Source organism: Acinonyx jubatus, chromosome D1, assembly GCF_027475565.1.
Source record: "Acinonyx jubatus isolate Ajub_Pintada_27869175 chromosome D1, VMU_Ajub_asm_v1.0, whole genome shotgun sequence".
Taxonomy (NCBI): Eukaryota; Metazoa; Chordata; class Mammalia; order Carnivora; family Felidae; genus Acinonyx; species Acinonyx jubatus.
Window position 1 is genome coordinate 92222967 of NC_069390.1, and position 12723 is coordinate 92235689.

At 37.9% G+C, this 12723-nt stretch overlaps 1 protein-coding gene across 1 annotated transcript; it reads left to right on the forward strand.

Annotated features, from left to right (window-relative positions):
- The first annotated feature begins 5652 nt into the window (after positions 1-5652).
- On the forward strand, positions 5653-8758 carry LOC106976621 (olfactory receptor 8B3-like). Its single transcript, XM_015074046.3, has 2 exons — positions 5653-6627; positions 8338-8758. The coding sequence occupies exons 1-2, from the start codon at positions 5712-5714 to the stop codon at positions 8373-8375; spliced, it is 954 nt and encodes a 317-aa protein (XP_014929532.3). The 5' UTR covers positions 5653-5711; the 3' UTR covers positions 8376-8758.
- The last annotated feature ends 3965 nt before the right edge of the window (positions 8759-12723 follow it).

The following is a 12723-nucleotide window of genomic DNA, read 5'->3' on the forward strand; positions in this document are numbered from 1 at the left end:
GGAATTAAATGCACTGGTCACACAAGTCATGGATTGGTAGGTCGTTTTTCTGGCTCTTCATTTTTACTGGGGATCCAAGAGAAAAACAAAGCCAGGCCATCCAGCTCTTAATAGTAACTTCCATTTTCAGTTTTATAGTTACACTGTCTTTGAGATGGGGAGCTTTGGTTTTTATAAGAATGCCCATGAAGAAAGCCTTATGGCTCTTTTTTAATGCCACAGCTAGTGGAGTCTTCTAGTAGAATTTCTATCTAGCCTTATTTCATATAATTAATAATCTACTTTTTTTTTTTTACCTTGGATCCTTTTCCAAAACATTGCATCTTGAATTTCCTTCTCTCTGTCTTTTTTAAACCTAATTTTGTGAGTGTAAAAGTTTCAAAACCCTATGTGTGATGTTGGAAAGATCCTAAACATGGACCTTAGATACAGATCTTAGATCATGGATTTAGAGAATGAAGAAAGACCTTTAAAGTGAAGTCTGCTATAGACTGAATGTGGCTTCCTTAAATTCCTATGTTGAAACTTAATCCTTAGTGTGATGGTATTAGGAGGTGAGAATTTGGTAGTTTATTAGGTCATAAGGGTGGAGCCTTCATGAATGGGAACAATGCCCTTATAGAAAAGATAGCAGAGAGTACCCTTTTTCCTTTGGTCATGTGAGGACAGAGCAAGAATACAGCGGCCTATGAACCAGGAAGAGGTACCTCACCAGAGATGGAATATCCTGGTGCCTTGATCTTGCACTTCCCTGATTCCAGAGCTGTGTGAAATAAATTTCTCTTATTTATAAGCCACCAATCCATGGATTTGTTATAGCAGCCAAAACAGGCTAGCACAATGCCTGAGTGATCTTTTCCATCTTTCTCCCTCTAGAATTGTCATGAAAAAAAATTCCATAATTGTGGGAGCACAAGTCATTGTTTTATGTTTGGAGCCACTTCCTCTGAGCAGTTTACACATTTGAAGAAACTCAGAGTCCGATGCTTTTTTACTACTGAGAGAATCCCCTCTATATGAGTAAATAAATGATGCCCTTCTGCCCTTCTCCCCTACTAAACATAAGTGTGTGTGTAAATATATGCTTTTATGTATTCATCAGATGAATAAGAATTCAGAATTCATCATACTAGCTTCTAATTTTCTTGTAGTGTCTTTGTCTGGACTTGATATCAAGGTAATGCTGGCCTCATAAAATGGATTTGAAAGTCTACCTTGTTCTTTAATGTTATGGGAGAGTTGAGAAGGACTGTGCTACTTCTTTAAATGTTTGGTAGAATTTCTACTTGAAGCTTGGATTTTCATTGTTGGGAAATTTTAGAGTATGGTTTAATCACATGTCAGTGACAGTTCTGTTCAGAAATTCTATGTATTCATGATTCATTTTTGGTAGGTTGTATGTTTCTACAAATGTATCCATTTCTTTGAGATTATCCACTTTTTGGTGAATAAATGTTCATATAATCTTCTTTTTCTTTTTCTTTCTGTGGCACCCGTTGTATTGTCTCCTCTTTCATTTCTTATTTTACTTACCTGAGTCTTCTCTCTTCTTTTTTTTTTTTTTAATGTTTGAAGGAGACAAATAGAGAGAGAGAGAGAGAAGTGGAGGGAGAGGGAGAGAGAGAGGGAGACACAGAATCCAAAGCAGGCTCCAGACTCAACTGTCAGCACAGAGCTGGACGCGGGGCTCAAACCTACAAACCAGGAGATCATGACCTGAGCTGAAGTCGGACACTTAACTGACTGAGCCACCCAGGCGCCCCTCTCTTCTTTCTTATTTAGACTTGCTAAAGGCTTGTCAATTTTACCTTTTAAAACTGCTCTCATTTTCATGCTTTACTATGATTTTCTATTTTCTATTTGATATATTTCTGGTTTTGTTCTTTTCTTTCCAATTCCTTGAGGTATAAAGCCAGGTAATTTATTTGAGTCTCTCTTCTTTTATAATATAGGTGTTATCATAACAGAGTTCCCCTTTGGTATATATGTGTAAGCCTAACACACACCCTCACATATTTTCCTATTTATTCATATGCTCGAATACATTGATAGGGGCTGTAGACTTGATTTAAGGAAATATTTCTGACATCTTGCTTTTGTCATTTAAAGATACTTTATTGAATACATACATGTATTTTGTGTCTATTAACATTTTTAGTGATATCTATTTTTTGATACTTTTGTCTACTAACTTTTCTATCAAAACTGAAAGAACATTACCCCCCAAATGTTTTTTTAAACACTTTATTTATTTTTGAGAGACAGAGAGAGACAGAGTGCAAGTGGGGGAGGGGCAGAGAGAGAGGGAGACACGGAATCCAAAGCAATACTCAGGCTCTGAGCTGTTAGCACAGAGCTGGATACAGGGCTCAAACCCACCAACTGTGAGATCATGACCTGAGCTGAAGTTGGGTGCTCAACCAACTGAGCCACAAGGCAGCCCATACCCACCACTTTTACAATACAATATTCTGTACTATGTGTTTACCTTTATCAATTTGTTTTAGACTTTCTTAGGCTAATGTGATGTTGTTTAGTGTCCTTTCTTTTCTCTTTTCTTTTAAAAGGTGTTTATATATATAGAGAGAGAGAGAGAGAGAGACAGACAGACAGACAGACAGACATCAGGGAAGGGGCGGAAAGAGAAGGAGAGAATCCCAAGCAGACTCCACACTCTCCGCGCGGGGCTCGAGCTCAGAAACTGTGAGATCATGACCTGAGCCAAAATCAAGAGTCAGATGCTTTAACTGACTGAGCCACCCAGACCCCAGTGTCCTTTCTTTTCAGCTTGAAGAATTCTCTTTCACATTTCTTATGAGGCAGGTTTAGTGGTGATGAATCTTTTCAGCTGTTGTTTGAGGAAAAATTTTCTCTCTCTTTCTTTTGGAAGGATACTTTTGCTATTTACTGTATTCTTGGTTGCCTACCACCCCCCCCCCCCGCCCTTTTTTTTTTTCTTTCAGCACATTGAATAGATCTTCCCATTCCCTTCTGACCTGCAAGATTTCTGCTGAAATCCATTGAACTCTGCTGGAAAATTCACGGATATTCTTATGGGGGGGTTCACTGTATGGGATAAGTTGCATTTCTCTTGCTGCTTTCAAAATTCTGTCTTTGATTTTTCAATAATTTTGAATATAGTGTGTCCAGGTGTGGATTTCTTTGCAGTCATCTTTTTTTTGGTCAGGGGGATCCTTTTTGTTTCCTGGATCTGGATGTTCATTTCTTTCTACAGATTTGGGGGGTTTTAAGCCATTTTTACTTTGAGAAATCTTTCAGGTTATTTCTCATCTCTTTTTTTTTTTGGATCCCTAAAATACATATATTTGTCCAACTGGTACAGTCCAAAAATTCTCTTATTTTATTTGCTATTTTTAATTCTTTCTTCATTTGATACTTTGATGACTAATTTCACATGACTTTTTTTTTTAATTCTGTGATATTTTCTTTTGTGTGACCTTGTCTGCTGTTTTAACCTCCTAGTAATTTTTCCAGTTCAGTGATTTTTTTTCTTCAGCCTCATTATTTCTGCTTGGTATTCTTTAGAGTTTTCTCTCTCTTGGTTGACATTCTTACTTTTTTCACGTATTGCTCTCTGACTGCAGTGAGCATTTTTATGATAGCTGTTTTGAATTCTCTGTCAGATAAACGATGTATTTCCATTTCATTAGGGACAGTTTCTGGAGATTTATGTTGTTCTTTCTGGGAAATACTTAGACTCTCTGGGCTTGTGTCTGGACATTAGACAAAATGTCCACCTATCCTAATCTTCATGGTCTAGCCTTGTGCTAGAGAAGACCCACACAAAAAGCCTGGCCAGACAGTGAGAGCCTCTTACAGTTCATGTCAGTCTGTCCCACTTTCTTTGTTCTTTTTTGCTTCATCGCTTCTGGAGTATGTCAGTTCCCATCAGCACTCTAAAACAAGCAAGGCTGAAGTCGGTTCCTCAGGCAGCCCCCTAATAAGTTGGATCATTAGATACATGGTTAGAGGAAGAGTTCTTTACTGCTAGCTCTGGGCTGAGTCAGCAGGGCGTGTGTATGTGGGGGCAGAGGGCTATTGTGAGTTCCAGCCCAAACTGCTCTCTCTGTCCTCTGTCACCTGTGCAGCTAAACTATGCCATGGCCCACGGCTCCTCACCTTTCTGAAACATGCCTAACATAAGCTAGTCTTATGGAAAGCTCCTAAAAAACTTGAGGCTTTGGATGTATGGTGCACCTCTTCCCTTTCCCAGGGAGTAGCTGGGAGCTGAGGGATTTTTGTCAGAATCACATGTGCTATGCCAAGATAGGTATTATGACAAAAGGGTATCTTGAATTTCCCTAACAGCTTCAATATGCCTGGTTTCATGCATGAATTGGGTAAGGGACCTTCTTAACCAGTTTCCAGATTTTTTTACAAAGGGAATCTGTACATAAGTTGTTTTTTGAATCAGTGTGTCATGTGGAGAAGTAGAGATTAAGGCTTCCAGCTTGCATAATTGGACATGGGAATTTATTTTTGGCTCTTCCTTGAGGGGTCATACAGTCTCTACAGGGAAGAGAAAACTTGAGCAGATTATCGAGTCCTTGAGGCACTGAAGTTGGATTCTGGTCCAGGGTGTATATACAATCCCCATGGTTTCTGATTACACTTAGAAATTTTCCTTGGGGAACACACTGAGCAAGCTTCTGCCTTGTTTATAGCTACCATTATATAGTTACACTCACATTAAATCTTCTGTGACTTACCAAGTGGCAAAAATGATAACAATAAAGACTGTTTTTGTCTTCTGTTTGAGGGAACTAAAAGTCATAATCAGAAATTAAGATCTATAGTTCTAAAAGATTTCCAGGACATATCAGCAATTAAGTGTGGGCTGAATTCTCTTTGAATCAAAAGAACCAAATCCTCAGAGCCGGAAATGGCCCTTCCATGACAATGGGGATAATAACAATGATAAGGAAGCACCAATGTTTTCTGGCCTAAGGTGGGTGAGCCTCTGAATTTCAGCTTAAGCATGTCCTCCTTTTTTGAGATGGAAACCTGAGGATCTAAGATATGCCACTATCTTTCCCAGTTTTGCAGTCCTGAGACTCCGTGAAATTGGCAGAGAAATCTGTCCGGAGGAGGGAATGTTTAGAGATGTTGCAAGGGCTGGTCAAGGAATGCGTTCTGTGAGTCAGTAAGTTTCTTCTCCATGGGCAAAACTTGCTGCTACTCCAGATTTGAGGCTTTTACTCTGTGACATTGGGCAGTAACTTCTTGTAGACTGGTCCCTTAGTTTTGGATTAGAAACAGTCTAGTTGGTTTCCACCACACCAAGTCTAATAGAGGCCAGCTCCAGGTTGCAGCTTCAAATTTTACTGGTGACGAGAGGGCTTATGTGAATGAAAATGAGAAGAAAGAAGGATAATTGTGTCCTCATGTAAACTTCTTCTCCATAAGGGAGAAGGTATTTCCCATAGTTATGTTTGCATTTAGCAACATTGCTCTTCACTCTATAGGCTAAGATTTGACATTCTTTGTTACTTAGCTTGCAAAGACTAATAAGGGGAAGCCTGAGTCACTCAGTATCATGGTAATGGCAGTGGAGTCTTAGGTCCAGGTTGGGCTAGTCTCAGACCTTCTCCATGCATATACTGCATTTGGGAAAGGAGAAATGGTGGGAAAAGCTGAGTTTTTCTCTTTGTAACTTTTTTCTTCTGTGCTCACAGATCCCTTTAGAGAAGATGCCTCCTGGAAATGGTTCTTTTGTGACTGAATTCATTCTGGTGGGGCTAACAGACCTACCAGATCTCCAGCTCCCTCTGTTCTGCCTGTTTCTAGTCATGTATGTGGTCACTGTGTTAGGAAATTTGGGCTTGATAACTCTACTTGGACTGAATTCACACCTACACACCCCAATGTACTTTTTCCTTTTCAATTTGTCCTTCATAGACCTCTGCTATTCTTCTGTGTTTACACCCAAAATGCTGACTAACTTTGTATCAAAGAAAAATATTATCTCCTACAGGGGGTGCATGACCCAGCTTTACTTTTTCTGTTTTTTTGCTATTTCTGAATGCTATGTGTTGACATCAATGGCCTATGATCGCTATGTGGCCATCTGTAACCCACTGTTGTATAATGTTGTCATGTCCCCTAAAGTGTGTTCCAGCCTTATGCTTGGTTCATATTTGATGGCATTTTCGGGTGCTGTGGCTCACACAGGAAGCATGCTGAGACTGACCTTCTGTGATGCAAACACCATCAACCATTATTTGTGTGACATCCTCCCGGTGCTCCAGCTCTCCTGCACAAGCACCTATGTAAATGAACTGGTGGTTTTCATCGTGGTGGGCATCAACATCATTGTGCCCAGTGTCACCATCTTTGTGTCGTATGGTTGCATCCTCTCCAGCATCCTCCACATCAGTTCCACTGAGGGCAGGTCCAAAGCGTTCAGCACCTGCAGTTCCCACATAATTGCTGTTTCCTTGTTCTTTGGATCAGGTGCATTTATGTATCTTAAACCATCTTCTGCTGGGTCTATGGATGAGGGGAAAACCTCTTCTGTCTTTTATACCAATGTGGTTCCCATGATGAACCCTTTAATCTATAGTTTAAGAAACAAAGATGTTAAACTTGCCCTGAGGAAAGTCCTGAGTAGGAGATAGTTATAATCAGAAACTGTATCTCTCAGTACAGTTAGTTACACAACGGGGAGATTTTATGTTTAATGAAAACGTTTTTTGCAGTAGCCTTCTTAGTCAATTTTTTCTTAACATGTTGAAGGAAATTTGAGTCTTCTCTCTGTAATTTACTTCCGGTCTTTATCACTAGGTCTTTTTTTTTCTTCATCATTTGCACGATGTCTTTACTTTTTTCCTGTTTAGCAACAATATTAAATAAGAAATGTATTATCTGACTTTTTAAAGTTTTTCATTTTGAACTCCTTTTTTCCACTCGAAAAAGATGAATGGTCTCCAGATTATTGAATTGGAGAACAATAGACTGACACTGTACCATTGGGATTGTTCTTATCTGCCACATTTATATAGCATTTATGCTATTAGAAGCATAAATCACCTACTGTGTATATACTCTTGTTTCTTTCCTCTGATTGGCAAGAATATGTCTTTTTCAAATGGGAGAAATCGAAGGTTCCTGAAAGACTATTATATTTAATCTATTTTGCATCTGTAAACATTTTACAGCAGGTTTCTTTTGGCAGAGTTTGTTTTCTTTTTTCTTTTCTTTTCTTTTCTTTTTTTACTTTTATACAGTCAAAGTAGCACATACTGATCAACAAAAGATATTTACTCTGTGAATGGGGAAGTGAAGCTCAGAATAGTTAATGATTCATCAAAAGTCACACAGCTTAACAAAGACAAGATCTAGAGTATCCTCATAGTCTTCTGATTTCAAGTCTAGAACTCTTTGTAGTATGCTTTGCTTCTACCTTATTATTTTCACTTCGGTGAACAAGGACTATGAGAAAAGATTTCTAGTTTGAAGGTTGCTTCTGCTTTGTTCCATGCTGGGTATTACATGAATTTCTCTCATGCTGGGCATTACAGTTTTTGTTCTTTGTTTAGGAAAACAGGTTCTTGCTTCTTGTTGAGAAAGAGAGGGCCCTTTGGGGAGATGATTGGCTCAAGTAAGGATGTTACTTATGGACAAATTTAACCACTCTATTTGGTTACATCAAAAACCTGGCATCAAGTACTACAGAATAAGGTAGTTTGTACACAATACAGTATAGATTTTTTTTTAAAGTGAATTTGGAATATTTGTAAGGTTTTATATTTCAGAAAAGAGGGCATGGAAGAGAAAAAAGCACAGAAATGTCTCATTAGGCCAGGATTCAACAAGACACTTGACCAGTAAATAAGCGATCCCTCTGTGGCTATGGTCATGAGTGTTAGAAACCGCATTCTGAAATTATATCATTTCTGCACAGTACTGTGAATGTATTCCAGTGTCCATATCTAAAATGGAATTATAATATACAGTGACTAGATCAGTTGTCATTTTTCATAATGAAGACAGGAAAGCTGTAATCACATTTGGCAGTAGGTAGACAGAGGGCAGTAGCTTCAGGAGATAAAGAGTAATTGGAACTCAAGTTAGGAGAAAGTAATTTACAAAGTAAAATGATGGATAATTAAAGCCCTTGCTGTGACTCTCCTTTGCTTTCTGGAAAGCCCTAGAAATATTATTGAGTTCACATGATTTGTCTGGATAGGATAATAACACAAGTCATTTGGTATTTAAAAATGTGAACTCACAGGGTTGGAGGACCTGGGAATGATTAAATCACTTCTGGGTTTGTTGGCTTCCATAAGCTACTCCTATATATATTTTAAGGTACAGAACTTCAAATTTCAGCTGACACAGCAATGGCAACTTGAAGGAAACATTTGGTGAATAAGCCAAATTGTGGTAATGTCTTTACTGGAAAGAATGTGGATTTTTTTAAGGTAAGAAAATGTCATTTTATTTTTTATTTTATTTTTAAAATTTATTTATTATTATTTTTTTACTTTATTTTATTTTATTTTATTTTTTTAAGTGTAATTTATTGTCGAACTGGTTTTCATGCAACACCCAGTGCTCATCCCAACAGGTGCCCTCCTCAATGCCCATCACCCACTTTCCTCTCTCCCCCATCCCCCCATCAACCCTCATTTTGTTCTCAGTATTTAAGAGTCTCTTATGGTTTGCCTCCCTCCCTCTCTGTAACTTTTTTTCCCCTTCCCCTCCCCCATGGTCTTCTGTTAAGTTTCTCAGGATCCACATATGAGTGAAAACATGTCTTTCTCTGCCTGACTTATTTCACTTAGCATAACACTCTCTAGTTCTATCAACATTGCTACAAACGGCCAGATTTCATTCTTTCCCATTGCCAAGTAGTATTCCATTGTATATATAAACCACATCTTCTTTATCCATGAAAATGTCATTTTAAAGATCCTTCATATGATTTATCAAGGTGCAATATATTTTCTAAGATGCTTCTAACAATTTTCATTATTTACCATTTTCCCATCTCCACTCAATATTTAAGTATTTTGAAATTTAGCTTAGGTGGTCTGTTGGCTTCTTGTGTGGCAATGTGCTCTACATGGCAAACAAAAATGGCACTATACCAGACTGATAAAGGTAGATTTTCATAATGCAACATAGTAGAGTTACATTCTACATGTGGATAGTTTCCAAAACTGGTCTCATTGGTCAATAGCATTACTCCTGAAGTTTGATTAGGCTAAAAGCATAAGAGACTCCTAAAAACTGAGAACAAACTCAGGGCTGATGGGGGGGTGGGAGGGAGGGGAGGGTGGGTGATGGGCATTGAAGAGGGCATCTTTTGGGATGAGCACTGAGTGTTGTATGGAAACCAATTTGACAATAAATTTCATATATTTAAAAAAAATGAAAATGAAATTTGATTAGGCTAGCAAATATCCACACTGGGGACAGACATGATGTTTTTCTCTAAGAGTGGCACAGTTGGTTTTTCTCTCTGGCATTAGGACATTTCACTGTATGTTCAGCCCAGCCCTAGATGAAGTAGTTGGTTTATATAAAGGGCTTTGTTGCACCTTTAAATATTAAAATCTCACTCAGTCTGAGGCATAGACTCCCATCTTTCTCAGTGAGTAGGATAGCTGGTGGAATCACCTATGCTGTTTAAAGTGTCTCTCTGATGTAAGGTTGAATAGACCCACTTAAAAAATGAAGATATATGCAGGTTTTACATTTGCTCTTAGGAAGAGTGTGCTGTTGCTGTGTTCCCTGCGTGTTATATCTGTCAGTCTCTGTGTTCCTCAGGGAAGAACTTTGAGGCAAATGGGAAAGAGGATCCAGTTTCCATTTCATGGATGATGAGACTACCACTCAGAGATGTCGATGGCTTATTCCAAGTCACAATTAACACATGGTAGAAAGAAGACTATGTATTTGGTGTTTTGATACTGAATCTTGGGTGTTTTTATTATTATTATACAGAATGTACCATATTTTTTAAAATCAGGGAAACTTGAACAATGGTTTTAGTGAATAACGTGCCTCTAACAAAAACTAAAGGCAAAACACTTAAATAAGAAAAATGATCAGTAAGTATCATTCACATTTCATATTTGACAGTTCTATTGCCTAATTTAGAGAATGTGAGCATATTCTTATTTAATACAGGTCTACACAATAAATAGAAGCACAGGAAGCATATATAGCCTATAATAGTCATTGTCATTAGGTGTTTACCAAGTCCCAGGCTTAGCAGTAAGTTCCCACATTCATTATCTTATTCAATCTTCACATCAGTGGTATGTGGTAGGCACTGCTATGAGTGGCCCAGTGTGGCAGAGATTGCCAGCTGTTCATCTCTTCTTTCAGAACATACAGTTCTCGATATGGATACAGTTTCCTTCTTGCAGTGAGAAGTGGCATGTACTGAGTTCTAGACATGATGAAAACCATTCTAGAGACAAACTGTACCTTTTCCATATTCTTCTGACCTTCTGTGGGCTGGGTGCAAATGATGGTGAGGCCCTATTCAATGATCAAGCTGTAAAGAAAAGCCAGAGAATGATTGGCACAAAAGCAAGATGGAAAATGAAAGAAGAGACAGAGCTACTGTCCAGTAGGGAGAATAGAGGGCTCTATTGTGCTGGCAATATTCTATTCTTACATCCGCTTGGTGGTTGTAAGCTCTTCATTTTATAATCATTAGTGAAGTATAATTTTCTGAATCCCTAAGAGTAGAGTGAGGGTTCTGTTCCTTGGCTTGTATCCCATTGGTGTTGGTTTATAGAATTTTTTATGTATTTAAGCTAAATTAAAGCCCCTCTTAAACCAAACATTACAATAATCCATAAACAGAAAATCAGAATAAACTCTTGGGATGCCTTCTGAATACACAATGGCTACCACTGAAAAGAACCACCATATGTGGTATAGCACTTATAGAACAATGCAGACCACTTCAGGACAGAGACAGTTCCCCTTATAAGCCCAATGAGGAATTTCAGTGTTTGTGGAATTAGGAAAGTCAATGTACAATCCCATTTTATGGGTTTTGTAGTATGGTATGTGTCATTATACTGAGGTTAGTGGTGTGGTAAAGATAGTATAGCTCTCATTCCATATTATATAACTTCACTTTCTGAATCCTGTCTACTTTCTTCATAAAGTCTTTCCTTAAAGAATTTCTTTAGGTATACCCGTAATGAAAACCATTTGAAAATATAGAAATGTGGCAGCATTTAGGCATAGAGAAAAGACTGCCTCAGTCATTGGAAGTATTTTAAACATAGTGGTTGAATCAGAATTGGGTATCACAATTGTAATTTAAGCTCAGACGTGATTCAACAGTAAGTAACTTTGTGTTGAGTATCAGCATGTTAGATGAGTGCATTTCATAATCTCACCTGCCTAGATAAGCGCGGTGCTAGAGATCAAGGTAGACCTGAGTGTGAATGTGGAAGTAAAGTGGAGAGTGAATAAGTCATTGGCCCTTGGTCTTTGTATGTTATGCTCTAAGTGGGATTTATCTTTCTAAAAGTAAGTTGCTATTTGGACTCACCATGAATTCATTATTAATTATTTGATTTATAAAAGTGACAGTGACATGTGATGATGAAAAGATGGTTAAAATGAACAGTTTGGCAGTTACTGCTAGGAATGATAAAGGTAAAAGAAACATGAAAAACTAGCACTGAGGGGCAAATATGTAAAATAAGGGCCAAAAACAAGTGCTCACTCCCCACTGATATTGAGATTACGAAATGTGAACAGATTAACATTACTTTGACAGAAATCTGTCTTGAGTATATGAATTAAATTTCCAAAATTAGCAAAAGTCTATTCAAACTGTGATTCAATGGTGTTTTTTTCATTTGCTCTTTCATTTAGTTAGGCAAGAATCTTCTAATACCCAGTCACACAAAAAAAGTCACTTAATTAGTCCCTAAATTTTGAAAATCCTTCCTACTCTTCAAAGAAAGCTTAAGTCGTAGGTATTTGTATCAATGAATTGTGAATCTTGTTTGTTGAAAGTGAAGTTGGGAATTGTAGCTCATAAAAACTAAATAGAATTCTAAATATTAGGTATGTAATTACAGATTAAATTGTAGAGTGAAAAATTATTTTTCACATCTTAGAAGATTGGTATTGTAGCTGATGTACCTTTGACCTTTGACCCATACCTTTTCCCCTGCCCAAAATCACTACCTGTTTTTCCCTATCATATTACCCACTGGTCTTTCCTTTTCAGAGCATTTTCTGATTCCCTAAGACTAGGTGAAGGTACCCTTCTTTGGCTTGTATCCCATTGGTGTTTGGTTCTACTGTAACATGTATTGCATTGTATTATAAATGCTTTTAACATTCACTTGTCAATCTCAATAAAGTGGATTTTTTTCCCCTTAAAACAAGTGGGTCTTTGCATGCAGCACAGATTCCAAAAGTGTGGGTAAGACAAAACCGTGTTTTAATGCTCAGTTAACAACTGTGTTCCAGGCATAAGGAAGAAAATGTAGTTAAGCAGGACTTTACACTTTTTCACACCTCTGATACATTCTCAGTGAGAATGGTGGGGTGGAGGTGACCTAGCAATCTGAGGATCTCAAGAAACTAATCTGGTCTGTTCAATCAGGAAACCGATGGCTATCGGCCAGACTCATCAGATACCAATCTTGTTACGTTAGATACCCTGGAAACAGATGTCCATTTTGATTCTTCTGGGATAGCTAGATGTAG

What these genes read in the sequence shown, in the direction of transcription:
- LOC106976621 (XM_015074046.3), top strand. Translation starts at nt 5,712, where the DNA reads ATGCCTCCTGGAAATGGTTCTTTTGTGACTGAATTCATTCTGGTGGGG. An exon ending in TGCCCTGAGGAAAGTCCTGA is followed by an intron (nt 6,628 to 8,337) that starts GTAGGAGATAGT and finishes TTTAAGGTACAG; the next exon opens with AACTTCAAATTTCAGCTGAC.